This window comes from Pristiophorus japonicus, chromosome 15, assembly GCF_044704955.1.
Source record: "Pristiophorus japonicus isolate sPriJap1 chromosome 15, sPriJap1.hap1, whole genome shotgun sequence".
NCBI lineage: Eukaryota > Metazoa > Chordata > Chondrichthyes > Pristiophoridae > Pristiophorus > Pristiophorus japonicus.
The window spans coordinates 47586567-47611134 of NC_091991.1; the positions used below are offsets into that span (position 1 = coordinate 47586567).

A 24568-nucleotide genomic window follows, 5' to 3' on the forward strand; every position below is an offset into this window, starting at 1 on the left:
GAAACATATACGATTCTGACTGGACTAAACAGGCTAGATGCAGGAAGAATGTTCCCGATGTTGGGGAAGTCCAGAACCAGAGGACACAGTTTTAGGATGAGGGGCAGGCCGTTTAGGACAGAGATGAGGAGAAACTTCTTCGCTCAGAGAGTTGTTAACCTGTGGCATTCCCTGCCACAGAGAGTTATTGATGTCAGTTCATTGGATATATTCAAGAGGGAGTTAGATATGGCCTTTACGGTTAAAGGGATCAAGGGGTATGGAGAGAAAGCAGGAAGGAGGTACTGAGGTGAATGATCAGCCATGATCTTATTGAATGGCGGTGCAGGCTCGAAGGGCCGAATGGCCTACTCCTGCACCTAGTTTCAACAAGGGGCAGAAATTGGCTATCGTTGTACTGGTTTTTTGGGTGAAAAATTAAGGTTGGGAGGGACCAATTTGGTGTTGCAATCCCTCGTGCCTGGTCTCCTCCGGATGTGTGACAGCTGTCAAATCGAAAGCTGGCGATCTCCAAGTGTGCAGGGCACCTGTCTGAAACATGAGTTAGGTGCCTTGAATATGCAAATCACAGTCCTAATGCCAGTTTTATGATCCCAATGCAAAGTTGACCATCAACTGGGCACATAGTGGGGTGCCGTAGGGATCAGTGCTTGGACCCCAACTATTTACAATCTATATTAACGACTTGGTAGAAGGGACTGTGTGTAACGTAGCCAAGTTTGTTGCTGATACAAAGATGAGAGGAAAAGCAATGTGTGAGGAGGACACAAAAATACTGCAAAAGGACATAGACAGGCTAAGTGAGTGGGCAAAAATTTGGCAGATGGAGTATAATGTTGGAAAGTGTGAGGTCATGCACTTTGGCAGAAAAAAATCAAAGAGCAAGTTATTATTTAAATGGAGAAAGACTGCAAAGTGCCGCAGTACAGCGGGACCTGGGGGTACTTGTGCATGAAACACAAAAGGTTAGTATGCAGGTACAGCAAGTGATCAGGAAGGCCAATGGAATCTTGGCCTTTATTGCAAAGGGGATGAAGTATAAAAGTGGGGAAGTCTTACTACAGCTATATAAGGTATTGGTGAGGCCACACCTGGAATTCTGCGTGCAGCTTTGGTTTCCATATTTACGAAAGGATATACTTGCTTTGGAAGCAGTTCAGAGAAGGTTCACTAGGTTGATTCCGGGGACGAGGGGGTTGACTTATGAGGAAAGTTTGAGTAGGTTGGGCCTCTACTCATTGGTATTCAGAAGAATGAGAGGTGATCTAATCTAAACATATAAGATTATGAGGGGGTTTGACAAGGTGGATGCAGAGAGGATGTTTCCACTGTTGGGGGAGACTAGAACTAGAGGGCATGATCTTAGAATAAGGGGCCGCCCATTTAAAACAGAGATGAGAAATTTCTTCTCTCAGAGGGTTGTAAATCTGTGGAATTCGCTGCTTCAGAGAGCTGTGGAAGCTGGGACATTGAATAAATTTAAGACAGAAATAGACAGTTTCTTAAATGATAAGGGGATAAGGGGATATGGAGAGCGGACGGAGAAGTGGAGCTGAGTCCATGATCAGATCAGCCATGATCTTATTGAATGGCGGAGCAGGCTCGAGGGGCCATATGGCCTACTCCTGCTTCTATTTTTTATGTTCTTATGTTCTTATATGCTGATATGCCAAATGCCAGATCTGCTGATATACTATAGGGGGTGAGAAATACTACAGGGGATCTGCTGATTTACTATATGAGGGTGAGAAACTCCACAAAAGAGCTGCTGATATACTATATGGGGGGGAATTTACATGAGGATGCATCTGCTTATCTGCTGTAACTTCAGGAAAAGAGCAGCAGAATCCTCAGGGAAAAAGGTGTTTCTTTCAGTGTTCTGGTGTTTCTTTTAGAATAGCAACTCAGAACAAACTGTAACGTTTTTTGCATGGCACAGCAGAGCCTGCTTAATCCTGTGGGATTTTTTTGCACTGGGCGACACAGATTAAGCATTGTCTGCCAGTAGGCTGTAGGTTTAAAGGAACATTCCTTCTTGTGCCTCTTCTAAAATGAACATTCCGCATAGGACCCTGAATGCAGGTCTCTATCAAGGGATATTGTACTGTATACAGAGTATTCCTTGTAACCTTCAGTGAAATGAAAGCCAGTATCATGCCAGTTCAAATCATATGGTAAACAGCACATGATTTAAATTGGCTTGATTGCAGAAGCTTGCAGACCACCACTGTCTATGACACTCCTCAGCAGCAAAAGATAATGCAAACTGGAATAAACTGGACTACAAGTTCAAATTATATATAAGAATCAATGATCAGGAGAGGCGTCATCATTGCAGTGTTTTAAACACACTGTTCTTTAACCTCGGTGATCTGAGTTTGAATCCAGTCTGCATTGATGGATGAAGGTCACTCTGTCAAGTATAATGGATCAATAACAAATGCACTGGGTCACAATATGAAATTGTTTATAATTCAACATAAATGGGCACTAAGTTGCCAATTTTATCCCAGAGAAACTATACAAATACTGACATAGGAAATAGAAGAAATTGCACTTTACTGCGGTGAAGACACCCTTTTACAGCAGAGTAGAGGGTGCTGTACTCTGTCTCTGGCTGCACTGCATCTACATCTGGGATCATTTAATGCTTAACTTCATACCTAAATTAAGCAATATTTTCACTCCTGCAACTAACATCCCTCACCTTGATAAATACAAATGTCATCAAAAATAACAAAATTTAAAAACAGACATGACTGATGAACCCATCAAAATGTGGTCTTGTAACACACATCACCCTGTGTACTTATACTATTTTTACTGTAGATATCATACAGGTACAACGTGGGAAATCCAGCAACCTCGGGTCCGAGACCTTGCCTGTTTTTGGATTTTTCTGGATTTCGGATCTCGCTGTTGACGCTCCTTACCACCCGCCGATCCTCGGCTCCTTGCCGCCTGCTGATCCACCGATCCTCGGCTCCTTGCCGCCCGCTGATCCACCGATCCTCGGCTCCTTGCCGCCCGCTGATCCACCGATCCTCGGCTCCTTGCCGCCCGCTGATCCACCGATCCTCGGCTCCTTACCACCCGCCGATCCTCGGCTCCTTGCCGCCCGCTGATCCACCGATTCTTGGCGTCCGCCAAACCACCGCTACTCGCCGCTCGCCGATTCCCGCTGCCCGCTGCCCGCAGGTGCTGCATTTTTCACCGGTTTTTACCAGTTTCTTCATCCCTTGCCGTCCGATGTTGCCATCTTGGCCGCCTCAAAAATGTTCAGTTTTTGGACAATTCCGATGTTCGGACAGCCGGATTCGAGACATTGTACTTGTATTGATAAACTCAGGCTCTGCATTATTCCAGTCTTCAAAGCTGCATAAAAATTCTTCCAACATGCTTCCATTCATTGCGACAAGTTTTCCTCAATAGTGCTATGAAACCTCATCAGACAATATCGAGATATCTATTTAATATCGCTTCTGGAGCCTCCTCCCAAGTGTTGAGTCATTTTTGAATCTCCCATTTTGCAGGTCCTTGTCACCCGAGACACAAAAGGAGAATCTGACTGTTGGTTGAAACACAATCACACGCCAGCTGTGAATTGCGCACAATGCTGTAAAGCTAACAGGCTTTGGGCACCCTGTGCGGAGGGGAGCGGGTAGGTCCGAGGGCCTCCTCGTAGGACTGCTCCTGGGCATGGCCAAGGGTGCCATCAGCCGGTCCAGGCAGCGGGCGGTCGAGGGGGTCGTTCAACCGGACTGCCTGCCTCTCTTCCTTGCCTACATCCGGGCCAGGGTGTCCCTAGAGATGGAGCATGCGGTGTCCACCGGTACGCTCGCGGCCTTCCACGAGAGTTGGGCGCCAGAGGGACTGGAGTGCATCGGTACCCCCGGCAACCAAATTTTAATTTGATTTTATATGTTTTAAAGTTTAATTTGTTTTAATTGCTGGGTTTTAGTGTCCCCCTCCCCTTTTATAGGGGGCACTTGCAAATTATATGATTTTAATGCCCCCAAAAAATCACAAAAAAACACCAAAAAAAACCACAAAAAAAGAAAAAAAGAAAAAAAAAAAGAGGGCAGTTAAAAGTGTCTGGAGTGTCCCCCAGATCGGGGGGCACTCGATCTAATGTTTATTTTGTCCCCCACCCAAAAGAGTTGTAAAGCTAACAGGTGTACTGGCAAATCTGCTTACTTAATTTCTGTGACTTAGCTCACATTTTGATATAAGCGCAGTTGGTGCTTCAGTTCGATGGCACTGCTGAGCTCAATGCTGGCTTTCAAATCACTATGATACTGATTTTACACAATTTGAGAGTAATAAGCACTAGTATGACCACTCCGTTCTGATTACAAACACCTATGATTTAACTCAATTGCCATGTACCAACAGCTAATGAGTCTGGCATTGTATCTATCAAATATATCAAATACTCAGAATAAGTGACGCACCACACAGATTAATCCTCCATGGAATTTGAATATTAGGTTACATTCAGTTAAACCTCTTGCACTGCTTACTGATTTAGCTTACTGTCTGTAACTTGTACTATATACGATCTTACAAGTCTCTACCCATCTTCCCGACACTTTACTCATCTATTATCTTCTTGCAGTCTGCATTTTAAAGATGTTTTGAATGGCTTGTGATGTGGAAGTCAATAAAATGATTAAATTGAGCTGTACTGTGCAATTGAATTGAACTGTGCGGTGATACTGGAAGTTTAGAATGTTTTGCTGCATTTCCTGCAAAAAAATGTCATGTGATTTGTAGATTAAATGTAACTTTGTCATACGATTACTAAAATAATGTTAAAGACAACCAGCTTATTTATTACTTTGTATTACAGATCTACACCAAAAGCTTAGCATTCATTATACTGACTTTCCATTGCTGTTATTCTTGGTTCATTTCTCAATTTTGGCTGTTATTTGAATTTCTGGTCATATGACAAAAAAGGGGAAAAGAAGCAAAATAATAAAACAATTATAAAAGAATGCTTACTCTAAAGAGTCAATGAGCTTCTTTGGCTCTACAGCTGGAGGGTAGACGACCTCTTCTACGTGGTTCCGGTTGCAGTTTGCATAAGCAGTGGAGATGTGGATGAAGGCTTCAAGCTTCTGCATCTGTCGGGCCAGCACTAGGAGCTGCTGTGTGGCCACCACATTCAGCTGCAGGGCATGTCTGTGCAGGGTGAGAGCAAAGGAAAATAGGATCATGGAGTGGGAAAACCAATCCCTGGATGAGGTAAATGAATGCATAAGCAGATAGCACAAAAGACGACATTTTATCTTCCTGTGATTACATGGGGCTCTGAACACACAGCACTATCTCCACTCATTGAAAGGATGTCATTATAAATACGAGTGAATGGACTCGCCATACCAAGGAGAGACTGACAGAAGACGAGATGGAACTCTGAAACTGCCAATCTACCCTCAATTTGGCAAAATAGTTAATTGGAAACATTTGTGACTCTGGGCAGCCCGGGTGGCACCACAGCACAGTAAAAAGATACAAGCTCAATTCCCCCACTCCACTGAGTATGTGATTTCAGTTCCACTGCTATGAAGTGCCACCAACTCAAGGTTTGACCTTGCTACCATGTGGGATGAAACGCTGGGGAGAGGGCCATCACTGGAATGCTGCCGTGTGCCTTTTTAAAAGCTGGCTGAAGAACAGCATTAGTAGAAACCTGGGAGTAGGTCATACACTTGCCCTCTCTCTGCAGGAGGTTCATGGCCTGGAAAGACTTGAATGAAAAGAAATAGAAGGAAAAGTTGGTCTTACACCATCACAGAACAAACAAAAATATGGTGATCGACAGCTCCCTGTGGGCCTGAATGGATTGGCGCATTTCATAATGCAGGATTGGAGTATGGGAAGGTCTGCTTCAAATTCCAAATCTGGTTCATGGTGAATTTTGTTTCAATCATATTCTCTAACAGAAGTATTCTGCAATGATCACTTATTAGGAAAATAATTGGAGTTTTTTTTCCAAACAATTTTAGAAGTATAATTTTCAGTGAAATAATACAGCAATTGCTACACTTTGTTATGCTTTAGAATTGGTCTTAGAAATGTTACAATGTTCAAAATGGATAATGTGTACTCAGTGTTGTGGATGATGATGGTATCCAATTACTGTCCATGAAACATCACATCATGGAGCAAACTTATTTCTAAATGTGTTTTTGCCATTATCAATCATACTTTAAATATTTTATGATACTACCTGTATTACATACATGAGATTGCCTGCAAAGTGGGCATTGGAAAGATTAAGCTGTTAAGTATTTGCATTTAGCCTGCACCAGAGTTAGGGGAAAAAGTAGCTGTGTGAGGGCAACAAATTAAAGCAACTAAATTATTGCTATGGTTAGTCCAGTCCAGAACCAGCAACAACCTCAGAAAATAATTATACAAAATAGTTATCTGTAGCAATTATCGTTAAACAGGAAAACTAGAACTTTGTGAAAACTTTTTTTTAATCTTTCCTATCTGGGTGCAAAGATTAGACAAGGGACATACTTTAAAGGCTCGTCGAATCGTACGGTGGCTGCACAGTGGAAGACTACGTTAATGCAGGAGAGCAGACGTTCGGTGTCCTCTGAGCTGATGGCCAGATTAGGCTGCATCAGTTCACTGCCAACAGGAATAATCTTTTTCTGGAAGTCTTCTCTCACCCTATCAAATAGCTGCAATAAAAAAGATTAAAACATTTGTTATATTCTTAAATCTTTCACTGCAATCTTGCTTCAGTCATCTTTGACAATATACTGAACTCCTCTTAAAGTGTACAGGTGATTCTTACCCATAATTTTTTTAATTATCCAGTCGGTTATGAGCATTTGGAATTTTGGCTTTGGAACTGAAATTTGACTGATTTAAAGCAAAACTATTATGATTGGCATTATACTGCACTCTTTGTGAATAGGCCTTCCTGGAGGGTGTCTGACACCTCGGGGTATTAATGCACTCAGTAGTCTTCTGAGCTGGACTGCAATTTTTGCATTATGTATGTCCAAAACCACTTTGTATCCATTAGAAAGTGAAGTATAACTGCACCTTATGTTTAGCAACTGGTTCAATTTTCCAAAACAAAGTTTGGTTCACCAGGCACTGAAAAACACTAAGCTTTAACCATCCAACAGTCAAAGAACAAGCTCCCTGTTAGAAGGACTTAAAATAAGCATTTAAAAAAGAAATAAAAATCGAGGAGGGGCACTTTGAATAGAAAATATCCCCGTAGGCTTCTTTGCCCTTTAAGCTATGACGTCTTTAAATATTGATGTTTTATATTTATACTAAACAGCTTGGTCAGGTCACTTACATTGTATACAATAGAGCAGACATGATAGTTTTACATTGTCCCATTATGTTATTTTGGGAAATGCAAAAGCAGAAATTGCTATTTTAAACATTAACTGCAGTGAACAATTAATAACTGATTTTTAAAATAATCAAGCCAGCAGTGAACGTCACCAGTCTTTCAGTGAGCTAAAGAAGCCTGCCAAATCTGAATCTCTGTTGATCACAACTGCTCCAAACAGCACTCCTGGAATGCAAATTTCCAAAGGGACAATCAGAACCACAGACTAGCTTCAGAATTAGCTGTGGTATGTAGCCTCGCTGAACCTTATTACAAAGGGGACACAAGTACAGTACTTTCTTATGGCTAGGCCCCTCTTGAACTGATCAGAACATAATGTTCTGCCAACATCTTAACATGCCTTGTGATGAGTAAATTCACATAGTTCTTCTATGAGTCTCTGACTCATCACAGAAACAGGTGTCAGGAAAACCATTCAGACTTACTAAATGCGTTCACCTCCAGACAAATGTGGAATGAGGTCAGCTTCGCATGAATGGGAAGGACAATATAGAAGATCACATCCGAACTATGGGCTCAATTTTCCTCAAAGCATTTTTTTGACGTACTTGAAGAGTTACGCCCAATTTTTTGTGGCCCAAGTATGCCAAAAAAAGTGTTGCAAGTTTCCCCATTGGATCTCTTAATTTTGGCATGGCCTAACACATAGCACCACCTTACCTCCAACAGTTGCATTCTCTCTCTCTCTCTCTCCGGATAGCCTTCCTGTGTGTGAACCGCGGACCGAGAATGGAACCGGACAGCATTCCTGTGTGTGGGGGGACCGGACAGCCTTCAGGCAGGGTTGGAGGTAAGTTGCTGCTATGTGTTTTTCAATTCTTTCAGTGTGTCCAGGCATCTGCTGCGCCGCTTTCCTTAACTCTAGGGAAGGTTTTTCAGGACAAGCCACATACGCTGGCCTAATCAGAACTGAGTAACTCTCAGCTGGCCAAACTTCCCTAAATGGCCAGAAGTGGCGTAGGTGGCAGGTTACGATCCCTTTGGCTGAAAAAAAAACGGACTTAAAAAATTCGTAACTAACTGAGTTACACTGATGCAAATTGATTGGGGAAACTGGGGATTTTTAAGTTAGGCCAGAAAAAGCAGCCTGCTCCAAAAAATAAGGCGCAAATACTGGGGAAAATTGAGCCCTATAGAACCAGGAAAATTAGCTTAGCACATGAGACAGATGGAAAGACAGAAAAACCAAAGTAACTCCAATGCAATTACAATACTGGTACAGAGAGAGTGGAAGTTGAGTTAAGAAATATTATAACATCCTTTCTTCCATTGGGGACTTTGGGTTGGATGGTCACTCTCTATCCATTTCCTTTGAAAATCCCAGGACTACAGAAAAGAGGTAGACCCAAAGAAATGTTCTTGGCCCCCTTTTCCTGATCTCTGTGCTCGGTAAATGGGTGTTTCCCAGGGAAATTGTATCTGTGAAGTCAGCACACAAGTACAAGACAACAGACAAAAGACAAAAGGGGGTCAATTTTGGGTCAGCAGAGCCCACCAGCCAATTGTCCATCCCGTGGCGAAGAAGCGGTTGCAATTTTGAGGCCCTGGCCTCACTAACATCAAGCTGGTGAGCTGCATGGCATCAAACGGCCATCCTGATGCAGCTCGGCCAATATTGGGTTGCTCCAGCTGGCAGGAAGGTACGTGCGGTGGTGGGAGTGTCTTGATCATGGTGGGGGTGGGCCAAAAGGAGGAGCACTCCTGGCTCCCCAAAAATAATTTCACATTTACTGGGTCTCCTTGACCCTACTGCCCATGGTACTTATCGGAGCGTGAAGGCGCTCGCTTCAACAATTTCCAACCTAAAAAGGCAAATGTGGTCTAAAGACTCTGATCTGCATATTGAAAAGGGTCTTCCACCTGAAACAAGCAAAAGCGCTTTAGGGGCCCAGTGGTAGGCCCCATTCAAAATGCCGATAGTCGAAGCATTGGGTTAACGGGGCAGCTTAGATACTGACCCTATTTTTAGGTTATTAGCTCCCACCCCCAACCCCCCAGTTAATACCAGGTGCAACAAGTTAAAATCGTCCCCCCCAAAAATAACTATCGAATATAGCCAAACAAACCAACACAAGTTGTAGTGCATGAACTGTTCAACAAGAATACTAATTCTTAAGTGAAATACACTGATTTTATTCATTTGGCCTGATGTCACAATGTACTGGAAATGTCCTTTTATTCAACATGTTACAATAATAATGGTTAATATCTATTGAACTATATTGTTTCCTCATTGATTACAGTACTGAGAAATATACTCATCACTTGGCTAAATGCACTACATTGTGTGGTACTGAGTAATGCAGATCAGCCTTACAGCTGGCATTGAGGACTCTGAATTAAGAATGGAAGAAAATCATCCAGGATTCCGACTGCTAATCATTTTAGAAAATATCGGGGGGAAATTTCCACGGGGTTCCCCCCACTTTGACTGAAACCCTGGAGCAACAGCATTAACAACCATTTGTGATGTTTCTTTAGGAGCTCCAGCAATCTCCCACTGGAGAAACTGCCGTCGGGATCTGGCTTGGCAACGATGAGTCTCACAATCAAGCAGCCAGCAACAACTTGCATTTATATAACATCTTTTAGTCCATCAATATTTACTGCTCAGGCTCATATAGAAAGGCCACATGATGAAAGTACTGTAGACCAGTGCCACCCATAGAGCTGAACCCAGCATGAATCACTGCCAAGGCTGCTTATTTGTGTTATTCTTTACAGAAAAATAAATGGAATCACAGAATGCTTTCTTCAAAACGCCAGTAAAAATCCTGAAATGTGACTTATTCAGTCATCAGAAATTAACAGCCCTCTTCATCACCTTCATTAAGGAAAGGATAATGGGAGAAAATCATTGAGGGGAGACTATTCGAAATTAACTTTTCTCTCACCAAAAAATGTTTCTCCCAGTTTTAACCTGGACAGTCACCACTCCTTCACTCTCAGTGTTAGTTTCTAATTGTATTACAGTTACATTAAGTTTGATTGCCCAATCCCTGTGCCTTTTACAATATTTTGCTTATAAAGGAGAAAAGATGTTTCCCATTTTCACACATCTCAAATTCTAAAATAGAATAGGGGAAAGATATATTTAAAAAAATAAACTGCAGTTTTTAATATTGGCAAGATACTGGTTAGTGATGTATGATGGGCTGCAACAGGCAATAAGATGAGATGCAACAAACACAGGAGCAATGATTAGCCAAGGAGAGAAGCACACTGTTGTTCTTTACAAGCTAATGAACCGCTCTGTTTTCCCTTCACTAACTGCAGAAAGTAACTGCACCTCAACAAATTGGTGAGTGGAATTATCTAACTCTGGTTCATAGAATACTCTGTAGTTGCAAAATATTGATTGGAGCAACATGAACCACAGCTAACACTGCAAATCTAAGGCCTTAGTTCCTAATTGGAATTGAATGTACACATACATACTTTGAATTAGCCAACCTGTCACTAGCTGGCCTGAAGTATGCACTTTCACTTGGCCATCTCCTAATACTGTCTTCACCCCCGCCTCTGGTAACAACAGGTGAAGAACATTAGTGTGTTTCCGTGTTGCTAAAATATAACTAGTTAGTGAACTGTCATCCTAACAGATCTTGAGAAAACTCAGTTGGGGTCATTTGCACTCAATGGGGAAGCTTGTGGCAAAAGTTACTAAGATATTGGGAAATGGCTCTGATGCAATAATAAAAGCCTCTCAGCCATTTTCTCTATGCTTATTTTCTCATTAATAAAAACCCATGTAGCGATGTATTACAAATAGCAATGGTAGAAGGACAAAGAGTTTTTAAAATCAGCTGTACTTCTACCTAGATAGAAAGAACATGCTGTAAATATGAAATATAAATGCTGTAAATACACAGGTCTATTAGCATCAGAAATGACAAGTCAATTTTTCAGCTAGGAACCCTTTACCTGATGAAGAAAAAAGTAATAAATCTTTCCTCTTCTCATCTACATTGATGACCAAGGGAACTTAAGATTAGTTAGAAAGAGCGAGGTAGCCAATCTGATTGTGGTAGTGGTCTGTGGGCACTTTAAAAACTGAAGTGGCTGTTTTATGAGGTTGCAGAATAAATATTGTTTGTTTTCACTGTAAGCGTGCTCTCAGCCCACCCTGAATATCACAGTGCTCATTTTAAATTAGTGAGAATAATGGCCAGCTTTCTTTACTTATTTGGAGGGAGAATAAAACAGAAGAGCTGTGCAGTATTTTTATCACAAAAAATATCACTTATGTTTTGACTCCATTTGTATGGTCACATTGTATGTTTGCCATACATGTTTCCTGAAGGTTGTGCCACTTTAAATAATGGAAATTGAATGGAGCGTGACTTCTTAAGAGAAAGTCTTATTATTTAGCAGGCAGAGCATCACTTATCCTTAACTGCAGGAGCAGTTCAGTGTCAACAGCTTCAGCTAGTTATAAATCTCGTATTGTTAAAAACTCAGCTAGTTCACTGGGATTCTTGGTCAGTATGCAGGTTCAGTAAATGAAATCTATAAATTAATTGTTTTCTATGTCCATTTATTTAATTGAATGTGGATTTAAGCAGTTCCAAGAGGTAATCCCTTAAAATGGCGCATTGCCTGTAGATGAATGATAACCTGGTATTTTCCTTATAAACAGGTGCAAATTTGCTCCCTCTATCTTAGTCAAGTTCTTTGTCAACACATTGAAGTTTCTAAAATCATCCATTAAGGTGCTTGAAGAATTACAGTGTATTGTAAATTCCTTGCATACTTGCAACACAACTCCAGGGAAGTATAATGCATCGAAACAAAGAGAATGCAAGAGTGGGCAGGGAAGGTGCATCCATTTGGGAGTTTTTGCATGCAGCAATATCTGTGTCAATTATATTCCGAATACTCCCTTTGGCAATCAAAATTTAACTCGCCCAGGTGTTCATTTTACCACTCCTTTTTCTAGATGTAGCGATTCATGCTGGAGTATGATACCACAGGTGCTGACAAATGTCTGGTACCTTGACCAAGTGGTCATTCTTCAGATTGAGTTCGGAGCTTTGAAAATTAATAAATTATTCAGCTGTGCCATAGTCAGGGACGGAGGGAGCACCACGGTATCCTATCCTCATCTGGTGATCAAACGCACTTTCAGCAAGAGTCACTGGATAGAGTCACAGATACAGAAAGCACAGCTGATTTATCTGCTCTGTAAATCGGGCATTGGATTCATATTTTCAGTTGTCACTTTCATCAGTCTCTCTCCACCAGACAGCTATAGGTTAACAATTACATGCAGACACAAATCGCTGGGGTTTGAAACTTACAGAAAAACTGTGATAAAATTGCTTTCTTTCAGGAACAATGACAGTAAGAATATCAAGTGTGATTTGCAGATGATGTAACTCAAAACAAAGTGTGCAGAGTCATCAGCCGATGAGAAAACGTACCACGTCGACATTACTGAAAGCATAAATGTACTTCTGTTTTAGACACAGGTGTTCACTGGAGGTAGGCTATAAAAATCCCTTTTTGTGCATGGGAACAATCTCAGAACTTAGCCGGTTCACTGAATCAGTCACACAGTCATCACACCTGGATCATGGTAAGATCAGTTTGATCAAACAGATTAGGACAATTTTAAGCACATTTTTACTTAGCAGTCCTGATATTTGAGTTGACCACCAAAAACTTCAGTAGAATCTTTTATAAACGGACCTAACACAGCAGCACTGCTGACAACTGACCTTGAGTGGCAGAGAGCCAGAGTTGGTTAGTGGAGCTCTTCGCCAAGCATAGGAAAAGCAGTGAAGCACAACAAATTTAGACAAATTTAGGGAGCTAGGAGTTAAATTAAAACGTAGGACCTCAAAAGTAGTAATCTCAGGATTACTACCTGTGCCACGTGCTAGTCAGAGTAGGAATCGCAGGATAGCTCAGATGAATACGTGGCTTGAGCAGTGGTGCAGAGGGGAGGGATTCAAATTCCTGGGAAATTGGAAGCGGTTCTGGGGGAGGTGGGACCAGTACAAACCGGATGGTCTGCACCTGGGCAGGACCGGAACCAATGTCCGAGGGGGAGTGTTTGCTAGTGCTGTTTGGGAGGAGTTAAACTAATATGGCAGGGGGATGGGAACCTATGCAGGGAGACAGAGGGGAATAAAATGGAGACAGAAGCAAAAGATAGAAAGGAGAATAGTAAAAGTGGAGGGCAGAGAAACCCAAGGCAAAAAACAAAAAGGGCCACTTTACAGCAGAATTCTAAAGGGTCAAAGTGTGTTAAAAAGACAAGCCTGAAGACTCTGTGCCTCAATGCGAGGAGTATTCGGAATAAGGTGGACGAATTAACTGCGCAAATAGCAGTTAACAGGTATGATGTGATTGGCATCACGAGACATGGCTCCAGGGTGACCAAGGCTGGGAACTCAACATCCAGGGGCATTCAGCATTTAGGAAGGATAGACAGAAAGGAAAAGGAGGCGGGGTGGCGTTGCTGGTTAAAGAGGAAATTAATGCAATTGTAGGGAAGGACATTAGCTTGGATGATGTGGAATCGGTATGGGTGAATCTACGGAATACCAAAGGGCAGAAAATGCGAGTAGGAGTTGTGTACAGGCCACCAAATAGTAATAGTGAGGTTGGGGACAGCATCAAACAAGAAATAAGGGATGTGTGCAATAAAGGTACAGCAGTAATCATGGGCGACTTTAATCTACATATTGATTGGGCTAACCTAACTGGTAGCAATGCGTTGGAGGAGGATTTCCTGGAGTGTATTAGGGATGATTTTCCAGACTAATATGTCGAGGAATGAACCAGAGAGCTGACCATCCTAGACTGGGTGATGTGTATTGAGAAGGGACTAATTATCAATCTTGTTGTGCGAGGCCCCTTGGAGAAGAGTGACCATAATATGGTATAATTCTTTATTAAGATGGAGTGTGACAAAGTTAATTCAGAAACTAGGATCCTGAACTTAAGGAAAGGTAACTTTGATGGTATGAGGCGCGAATTGGCTAGATTAGACTGGCAAATGATACTTAAAGGGTTGACGGTGGATAGGCAATGGCAAACCTTTAAAGATCATATGGATAAACTTTAACAATTGTACATCTCTGTCTGGAGTAAAAATAAAATGGGGAAGGTGGCCCAACCGTGGCTAACAAGGGAAATTAAGGATAGTGTTAAATCCAAGAAAGAGGCATACAAATTAGCCAGAAAAAGCAGCAAGCCAGAGGACTGGGAGAAATTTAGAATACAGTGGAGGAGGACAAAGGGTTTAATTAAGAGGGGGAAAATAGAGTACGAGAGGAAGCTTGCTGGTAACATAAAAAATGACTGCAAAAGCTTCTATAGATATGTGAAGAGAAAAAGATTAGTGAAGACAAACGTTGGTCCCTTGCAGTCGGATTCGGGTGAATTTATAATGGCGAACAAAGAAATGGCAGACCAATTGAACAAGTACTTTGGTTCTGTTTTCAGAAAGGAAGACACAAATAACCTTCCCGATATACTAGGGGTCCGAAGATCTAGTGAGAAGAAGGAACTGAGGATATCCTTATTAGGCGGAAAATTGTGTTAGGGAAATTGACAGGATTAAAGGCCGATAAGTCCCCAGGGCCTGATAGTCTACATCCCAGAGTACTTAAGGAAGTGGCCCTAGAAATAGTGGATGCATTGGTGATAATTTTCCAACAGTCTATCGACTCTGGATCAGTTCCTATGGACTGGAGGGTTGCTAATGTAACACCACTTTTTAAAAAAGGAGGGAGAGAAAACAGGTAATTATAGACCAGTTAGCCTGACATCAGTAGTGGGGAAAATGTTGGAATCAATCATTAAGAATGAAATAGCAGCACATTTGGAAAGCAGTGATGTGATTGGTCCAAGTCAGCATGGATTTATGAAGGGGAAATCATGCTTGACAAATCTTCTGGAATTTTTTGAGGATGTAACTAGTAGAGTAGACAAGGGAGAAGCAGTGGATGTGGTGTATTTGGACTTTCAAAAGGCTTTTGACAAGATCCCACACAAGAGATTGGTGTGCAAAATCAAAGCACATGGTATTGGGGGTAATGTACTGACGTGGATAGAGAACTGGTTGGCAGACAGGAAGCAGAGAGTCGGGATTAACGGGTCCTTTTCAGAATGGCAGGCAGTGACTAGTGCCGCAGGGCTCAGTGCTGGGACCCCAGCTCTTTACAATATATATTAATGATTTGGATGATGGAATTGAGTGTAATATCTCCAAGTTTGCAGATGACACTAAACTGGGTGGCGATGTGAGCTGTGAGGAGGACGCTAAGAGGCTGCAGGGTGATTTGGACAGGTTAGGCGAGTGGGCAAATACATGGCAGATGCAGTTTAATGTGGGTAAATATGAGGTTATCCACTTTGGGGACAAAAACACGAAGGCAGAATATTATCTGAATGGTGGCAGATTAGGAAAAGGGGAGGTGCAGTGAGACCTGGGTGTCATGATTCATCAGTCATTGAAGGTTGGCATGCAGGTACAGCAGGTGGTGAAGAAGGTAAATGGTATGTTGGTCTTCATAGCAAGGGGATTTGAGTATAGGAGCAGGGAAGTCTTATTGCAGTTGTACAGGGCCTTGGTGAGGCCCCATCTGGAATATTGTATTCAGTTTTGTTCTCCTAATCTGAGGAAAGACGTTCTTGCTATTGAGGGAGTGCAGCGAAGGTTCACCAGACTGATTCCTGGGATGGCAGGACTGACATATGAGGAGAGACTGGATCGACTGGGCCTGTATTCACTGGAGTTTAGAAGGATGAGAGGGGATCTCATAGAAACATATAAAATTCTGACGGGACTGGACAGGTTAGATCCGGGAAGAATGTTCCCAATGTTGGGGAAGTCCAGAACCAGGGGACATAGTCTTAGGATAAGGGGTAAGTCATTTAGGAATGAGATGAGGAGGAACTTCTTCACTCAGAGAGTTGTTAACCTGTGGAATTCCCTACCGCAGAGAGTTGTTGATACCAGTTCATTGGATATATACAAGAGGGAGTTAGATATGGACCTTGCAGCTAAAGGGATCAAGGGGTATGGAGAGAAAGCAGAAACGGGGTACTGAAGGAATGATCAGCCATGATCTTATTGAATGGTGGTGCAGGCTTGAAGGGCCGAACGGCCTACTCCTGCACCTAATTTCTATGTATCTATGTTTCTAAGCCACAAGCACTGAAAAATCATACAAAGCACAATAAACATTCACAAATGAAATGCTGAATTTTACTTCCCAAGATCTCTTTAGCTTCACCGCATGTGAAATAAAAAAATCTACATCTCCTGTCTCTTACATGACTTTGTTGTCCGTGTATAAATTTAAAGAGACAAGAAATATGATCAGTTTCATGATTCATTTAAATAAAAATCTTTATTTACATTTCCCTCTATTCCTGAAGCATCACTCCTCTATCAGACAATGCTGCTGGAGTCAACGGTTAGGAGGGACGCAAGGGTGGTGCCGAGTGACTCTTGTGCATTCCCACTCTATTGCCCCACCACCAATGGTGGTATCTTCAGCCACCGACATCCCATGCTCTGGAATTCCCTCCACCTCCATATCCTCCTTTAAGATCCTTCATAAAACCCACCTTAACAAAGCTTTTGGTCACTCAGCCAGGCTTGATTTGATTATGCCTCTGCGAAGCGCTTTGGCCCATTTTTAGACACAATGGGCCGGGAATTTCAGCCTCGCTGGGTCCGTACGAAGTGTGCATGGACTTGGCGTGGCCTCATAAAAGCTGTTTTTTGGGGCGCAAAGCGCATGCGCCGAAAACCGGCTTTTCCGATCTGTCAAGATTTCTCTAGACAGATCCTCTGCATCCCCGGGAGAAGGACATCCGCGTGGGAGAGATTAGGCTATTTGCCCAACAAACATCCTTCAAAGTTTTATGCCTGGTAAAAGCAGATGCATAGCTTACTTCTACCAGCGTAACACTTTTAAAATATATAAAAATTAAATTTAAACACTCATTTTTGTATTAAAAACCCTGTTCATTAAGGTAAGTTTATTTTTAACCCTATTAAAACACATATAAAAAAAAATTCCAAAATTATTTTTTTTCTTAAACATTTAATTTCAATTAATTTTAAATATGTGCGGTGTTTTATTTATTTATTATGCTGTGTTTCGGTTTTTTAGGGGGTTATTCTCATTGAAAGTAATGCAAACTCGTACAAACGGAGTTCCGATTTTTATCAATGAGAATACTGCATAGTGATTGGTGGTCCAGGCCCATGTGACTCCAGCATGTACATACGTACCTGAAAGACATCTCCCCGTGTACTGCGCAGTGAATCTAGGCCTCCGACCGGACTCGTACGTTCCTCTGAGACCACCAGGTACTTTCGTAGATTTTTTTGGGTCGGAGATGTTCGTACGAAGGAAGCCTCCGACAGCAATTTTCCCCCAATATAAATACAAGTTCGTGTTGTTAATACCAGTCTGCAAGCCACTTTTTTCTCATACGTTCAGTTACCTATGAGCGCTTGTTGTGACACTGATCTGACAGACTCAATGTACTAGCCATTGCACTGAATGCAGATATGGTCCTAAGTCTGATAGTTATCATTTAGCAAATGAATTAACTGCAGAACTCTCTAGAGGACTTGGGGCCAAAATTGCCCCTTTCTATAAGGCCCATGGCCGCCTGAAAGCAGCACCCACGGGTCGGCGCGGATTGGCTGCTGAGGGGGCGCCACCATTTTGGATATTGCCCTCCTTCAGTTTTGGAGCAGTGCAGGGGAGCGCACCACCCGTTTTCCCACCACGTCGTGCACGTGTTGACCCCTTACTTAATTGAAGGGGAGGGACTTCGTGATGCGCCAGCGTGATGACAATTTCAGCGCAGCGTTGATGATTTGGGAGCATCGACCACTCCAACCCGTCCCCACTTCCGCTTGACCGCATTTCTGCCCCTCTCCCCACACCGCTCCAACTGGAATCAAAAGCCAAAGAGCTGAATTTCTCCGGATTGTCAGCCCCATGCATTGGGGCGGACGAAACACTTGGAAAGCGGTAGGTGCAACTCGTTTTGGGTGGTGGCCAATTCCGGCCCCCTTATCTCTAGAGTTACCTTCTTCTGTAAATAGACCCTTATTAGGGACACCACCTTTATGGAAAATTGTTTGGGAAGGTGTTTTTTATTTGTTTGCAGCACAATGATGTAAGCTGCTAAAATGCATGGTTACGGTACATGGCTCTTTGACCCTTCTACCATACATGCCGGCCAACGGCCCCCTAATTATTTTGGGGCTGCGTGGCCCATTCACAGTTTTGCGAATGAAATTTAACATCAGAAAAGCCGGTCCCAGGCTGTTCTTTGAGGGAACGTTGATGACAACTGCCCACTTTTTAAAATGCAGAAGGAAATAAACTTGCAGTTATAGTACCTTTCACAATCTCAAGACATCTCAAAGCACTTCATGACCAATTAAGTATTACAGGGCTGGATTTTAAGTTTGCAGTGTGCTGGGAGCAGGGTGGGGGGCAGGGTTCCGGTAGCATGTGGAAAACCCGGAAGTGCAGTGTATCTGTCACAGTGGCTTCTTAACTCAGCCACTGCATTACCATATGACCTCCGGGTTTCCAGATCAATTAGCATCAGTGGGCATGATGCCTGCCGCATGACGTGATTTCAACTCTTGTATTTAAAGGGACACTCCAAACATGCAAAAGTTTGGAGTTGGGAGTCAAAGAGAATGGAATTCATTTATCGCTGTGCCTCGTTTCAGTGACGCTGCCCTGGTTGTGCTGCTGGAGACTGTGAGGACCGAGAGGGATATACTATACCCTAGCGACGGGAGGAAGAAGCCGGCTGGGGCACCAAGGATGCGCAGTTGGAGATGGCACCAGAGGTCAGCAGCAGGAGCGTGGTGCCATGGTCCTGGATACAGTGCAGGAAGCGGTTTAATGACCTAAGCATGGCAGGAAAGGTGAGAGCAATGGTACATTGCCCTACATCCTGATCTGCGTTTCAGTCCAACACCTTCACTCTGCCTTCTCAAGCCTACTCCAGCACATCAATCCTCACACCAACTTACCTTGCAGGGACACCCATCCTACTCTGTCTATCTACTTCCTCACATTCCCATCTGTTATGTATTGTCCAGGTACATGAAATGTATGGTTACAATGGGGCACTACAGAGGGCGCTGTGGTGGGAGACCTGGAAGTACCTGCAAGACAGAGTATAAAAGGCTGCCCACCACACCTGGGAGTCACTCTGGAGTTACACAATAAAGGACGAAGGTCACAGCAGTTACTACAACACCAGACTGTGTGGAGTCAGTGATTTGAGTGCTACATACATCACACCATCTGTCCACACACCAATGACACTCACCCTCATCCTTATGCAATGTCATGTCTCTCCCTCAAAATCACCCTCAACAAATCCTCTCCACCCATCTGTTCAACAGATGCCATTACTCTCAGTCATAGGTCTCTTCTTCCCCTTCTTACAGGAGAAGAGATCATAGAACACGAGGGAGAGGCAGAGAACTAGAGATGGCCCTCCAGCCATCTTACAACTAACAAGTGCCAAGGAGCAGGTGCTGGATATCAGTGGAGTATCAGTGTGCCTGGCCATTGGAGATGGGAAGATTGGGCCTTCCAGCTACCTGATGACAGAATTAAGTATTAGACAACCACATGGCATACAACACTCACTCATGTTGACTTGATGTCAACAGCAAGTGAAATATGATCATGTGCATAATGATAAGTTCAACATTTTTACCTTGACAGAACTCATTCATGTCTTTTATTTCCCACAGGGCCTTCATGTTGGTGCAAGTGGTCCAGGTCACAGATGACGACGACAACTCCTCAGAGGAGTCACTCCCTCTAAGAGTGCACCGTCACAGGACTCACACTGACCAAGCACCAGCTCAGATACTCACACTTCGGTGGAACCAGTAAGACTGATAATTGGGTTTTCACCTGGTGACTCACATCACAAGTGAGCAAGAGCAGAATGTGGAAACAGGGACAACAGTGGAGAGTCCATGTCGGAGGCCACAGGACACTCCAAGCTCAGGTCAGCTGGACGCAGATGCTATACCTCAGGGGCTGTCCACAAACAGGATACTTCTGCAACAGCTGCAGAGAATGTCCGATGTACTGGCAGGCATTCCAGCCACACTCACACTTGCAGAGAGATTGGAGGAGTCCGTCTCAAACATGAGTGGCATGATGTCGCAGGCCTTTGCGATGATGTCTTCTTCCATGGAAAGAATGGCCAACTGCATGGAGCATCAAACGCAGCAATCACATGAGTGCATGCAGGCCTTCACCAATGGCTTGCACACTATGAATGTCACCTTAAATAGGATGAATGATATCCAAGCCCTGGTCATTCATTGCCCCACTGATTTGCAGCAAAGTGTTCTCCAGCTCACTGCAAGCAGGGAAGTGCGGCTGGGCCATGAGAGGGATAATGGTGATAGGGGACATAGAAGTTGGGACTCAGCTCAAAGTGCTTCCATATCTCACCTGTTGCCCCCCCCCCCCCCCTCCCCAGTCACTGTCTCGTGTCCCGATGGCTGAGTCTGCCCCTGCAGAGGTGGAGCAGTCTTTGGCGAGGCCCTCACGGGCTCCAAACCCGGATGTCAGCCAAGAGCAACTCAGCAGTCAAAGCAGGGATTTGAGCAGCCTGTCTCTACCTCTGCTGAAGTCACAGTAGTTGCACTGTGTAGAAGTGCTAGGAAAAGGAAGAGTAAAGATTTATAGTTGCACAAGTGTGTGTCACACATTATTGGAATGTTAAGTTTCTGTTTATGCGAGACACATAAATAGTATTCTTTTGAACCACTTTCCTGTCTTGCCCATACTTGCTTGCTGACTGGCTTTCCAGTTGTGTGATGATGAATGGGAAGACATGAATTGACGCTGAGCACTGGGAGGCTGTGAAAGGGAGGCTTGGTTGTTCACAGAACTGCTTTGTGTTATTGGCATTGGGGGGGGTATCAAATGTGACTTTTGCACGTGGTTGTTCGATGGGTGCACTGGTGGAACCTAAATGTACCTTGCAATCATGAAGGCAGACCTGGTATCCCGGGCAGCAATGTGCGCCAGTGGTGGTACATTGCCTGCATCATCATCTGCGTCCTCCTCGTCTTCCTCCTCCGAATCATCCAAAGAATCTCTGCGCCACGTTCCTCCTGTAGGTCCAATCCATGCTGCTGTGCCATCCTGTGCAGAGCGCAGAACACCAAAATCATTCTGGAGACCCTGGATGGTGCGCACTGAAGGGCACCTCCAGATCTGTCCAGGCACCTGAAACGCATCTTCAGCATGCCGATGAATTCATATGGAATTCATTGTATCGCTTCTGGGTCAGCCACATTTTAAGTGGGTATCCCTTGTCTCCGAGCAGCCAACCGGTAACTCTGCTTCGAGGTGCGAAGAGATCAGGGAGGGTGGACTGCTGCAGGACGAAAGCTTCATGGCAGCTGCCTGGGTATCTTACATGCATCTGCATAAAGATCTTTTTGTGGTTGAACACCAGCTGCACATTGATGGAGTGGAAGCCCTTGCAGTTGACAAACACTTCTGGGTGATCTATAGGTGCCTTAATTGCCACATGTTTGCAGTTGTTGATGCCCTGCACCTGTGGGAATCCAGCCAGAACCGCAAACGTGAGCATCCACTCATTCTGACTGGCGTCATTGCAGGCGGTTCACATAATTGCCGGCTCTGGCAAACAAGCAATCAGTCACCTATCTTAAGCATTTGTGTGTCGCCGACAGCAAGAACCTGCAAATGTCTCCAGCAGCGCCCTGGAAGGATCCAGAGGCAAAATAGTTGAGGGCGGTGGTGACTTTGACAGCCACTGATACAGCGTGGCTACCAGGTCCAGCAGGCCTTGTCCAGCAGACTACAAATGTCTGTCACCACCTGAGGCAATACTCTGAGCCACCTCAGACACTGGTGCTCTGACATGTCGAGGAAGCTTATCCTATGTCTGTAGACCCTGCGTGCCGGGTATGGCCTCCTGCGACTTGCACCTCTCTGTTGATCCCCTCTCTCCTGTGGAACTGCAGATTTCTGAGGAGCAGGAGGTTGCTGAGGATCAGCCTGCTGCTGGTGCAGGTCCTGCTGCTGTTGCCAGTCATCATGGTCCTCACGTGTGGTCCAAAGTAACACAGCGTAAGCATCACCCATGCTGATCTGGTAGATCAGCGCTCCAAAGTGCAGATCAGACCTCTAAACCTCCAAACCTCCGATCAGACCTCCAAACCTCCAAAGTGTGTAAAGTACCCTCTCAGCACAAGTATTATGAACAAACCCTTTCATTCAAGCAGTTAAGAAAGCAGCTGTGAGTACTGAGTATTTATTGGCCGAACGTGGTGGAGTTAAAACGAAAGTCGGTAGTTTGGAGCCAGCTTCCCGATGCACTCGCATTTTTTCTGGATTTCACCCCCACTCAAACGCTCACTCACATTACAACAGTGACGGGAGTGGGAATTTTAATGTCAAGAAATGAAGCAATCAATTATTGCACAGCAAGGTCCCTCAAACAGCAATGACTTAAATGACCAAAATAATCTGTTTTACTGACACTAGTTGAGGGATAATGTTGGTCAGAATATCATGAGAACTCTCCTGCTCTGCTGCCATGGGATCTTTTATGTCCACCTGAGAGGACAGATGGGAGCTCATTTTAATGTCTCCTCCAAAAGATGCAACAGTCCCTCAGTACTGCACTGAAGTGTCAGCCTAGATAAACGGCTGGATTTTGATGTGGTTTTCGCCGCGTTTTGACCATCTGTGGCGAAAAACAGTGCGGTCAGCTGTTTTTCGACTGGTCGCGATCCTCGGTTCGGTTTTTGCGGCACTGCTTAGAAGCACCACCGGGGAGAGCTGCGCTGGGGTGTAACGATTCAGATTGTGACAACGTCCGAGTTTCGAGACTCACCTGACCTTTATGCCGCGCCCCGATGACCGCCAGGGAAAACACGGCGGTCCAGACCTGCCGGCAGTGGTAAGTTCAAAAAACTGGATAAAAAGGTAAGTTAAATTTTTATTTTTTAATATTTTTGCAGCGATTTGTCAGGTAAGGGTGATGGCAATGTTTTTGAATGTTTTTTTGAATTTTTTTCCCCCTCCCAAGGCCTCTCTCGGAGCGCGCCCGGCCCCACACTAAAGTTGGTGATGATCCCGTTTTTGCACCTCGGAAATAGTGCAACGACTCTGGCGCAGACCCCAAATGCTGAAAGTTAGGCAATTAATCGGTAACGTTAACTGGGCGGGAATTTTCCCGTCCCACCTCCATTTTCGCCTTGAAACGGAGAAAGCCGAAAATGCAGCCATATGCGTTCAAGTCTCTGGAGTGGGTTTACGAACCCATAACCTTCTGACTCAGAGGTGAGAGTGCTATCATTGAGCCATGGCTCATATTTTTGTGGGACTAGAGGTTGTTGGAAGCTATCAATTGGACTTTACTTTCTCCTGCTGTTAGTTAAGCATGGACTTGAGGCAGAAGTGTGTTCAGATGAGTTCATGGTTGTAGAGGTGTTTATTTAATGTTTCTCCTCAAAGTTATATACAGGTGCAGCGTCGAGAATCCGGAATCCTCGGAACCGAGACCATTCCGGATTCCGGAACTCCGGTTTTTTGACACTGCACCTGTATGACAAATAGTCTGCTAAGAAGCATTTTTGCAAAAAGTTTCCTTCAATTAACTTTTTGGAGCATGCCTAAAAGTTGTCTTTTGTGAAGGTTTATTTTCTTCAGAACTAGTTGTAAATGATTTGTGAAATAAGAAGTAAGGTTTTTGGTATGAATACACTAACTGCTTTATCTGAGCATTCCTGACACTGCATTTGTAATTATCAGCGTTTGGAAATAAAATAGGGATTAGGTTGGAATGATAAGGAGTTTTACTTCATTTAAAGAATGACACTGAGATGGTCAGATTTAGGATTTAACTACAATGAGGTATACTGTTGGGTTGTTTGTGGGAGAGTTGGGGTGCCCTATGTTCTGCAATTATGACAGCAGTTTTCAGTTTTGTTTACACACTCTTGGTGGAGATCCCTTTGCTAATATGGAGTAACCAGGGAGAGAGACCACACGGTCTATTTTGTAGCGGCCAACATCCATGGGACAATGGTGGACATATGAAGACTGACATTAACAGAACATTTAAGATTGCAACCTCCAGGCTTAG

The 24568-nt window shown here is 43.7% G+C and overlaps 1 protein-coding gene across 7 annotated transcripts in view; it reads right to left on the reverse strand.

The window, feature by feature from the left end:
- LOC139281467 (fatty acyl-CoA reductase 1) overlaps nt 1-24568 on the reverse strand; it is a 271288-nt gene that overhangs the window by 122040 nt on the left and 124680 nt on the right. For 5 of the 7 annotated variants that reach the window (XM_070901633.1, XM_070901636.1, XM_070901637.1 and 2 more), the window contains 2 exons: nt 6535-6701; nt 5008-5187 (listed from right to left, as the gene is read on the reverse strand). In XM_070901633.1, coding sequence (XP_070757734.1) covers nt 5008-5187; nt 6535-6701 — 347 coding nt within the window. Of the gene's footprint in view, nt 1-5007; nt 5188-6534; nt 6702-8056; nt 8146-24568 lie in introns of those variants that run through there. The other 2 variants (XM_070901632.1, XM_070901634.1) reach the window with 2 other exon arrangements.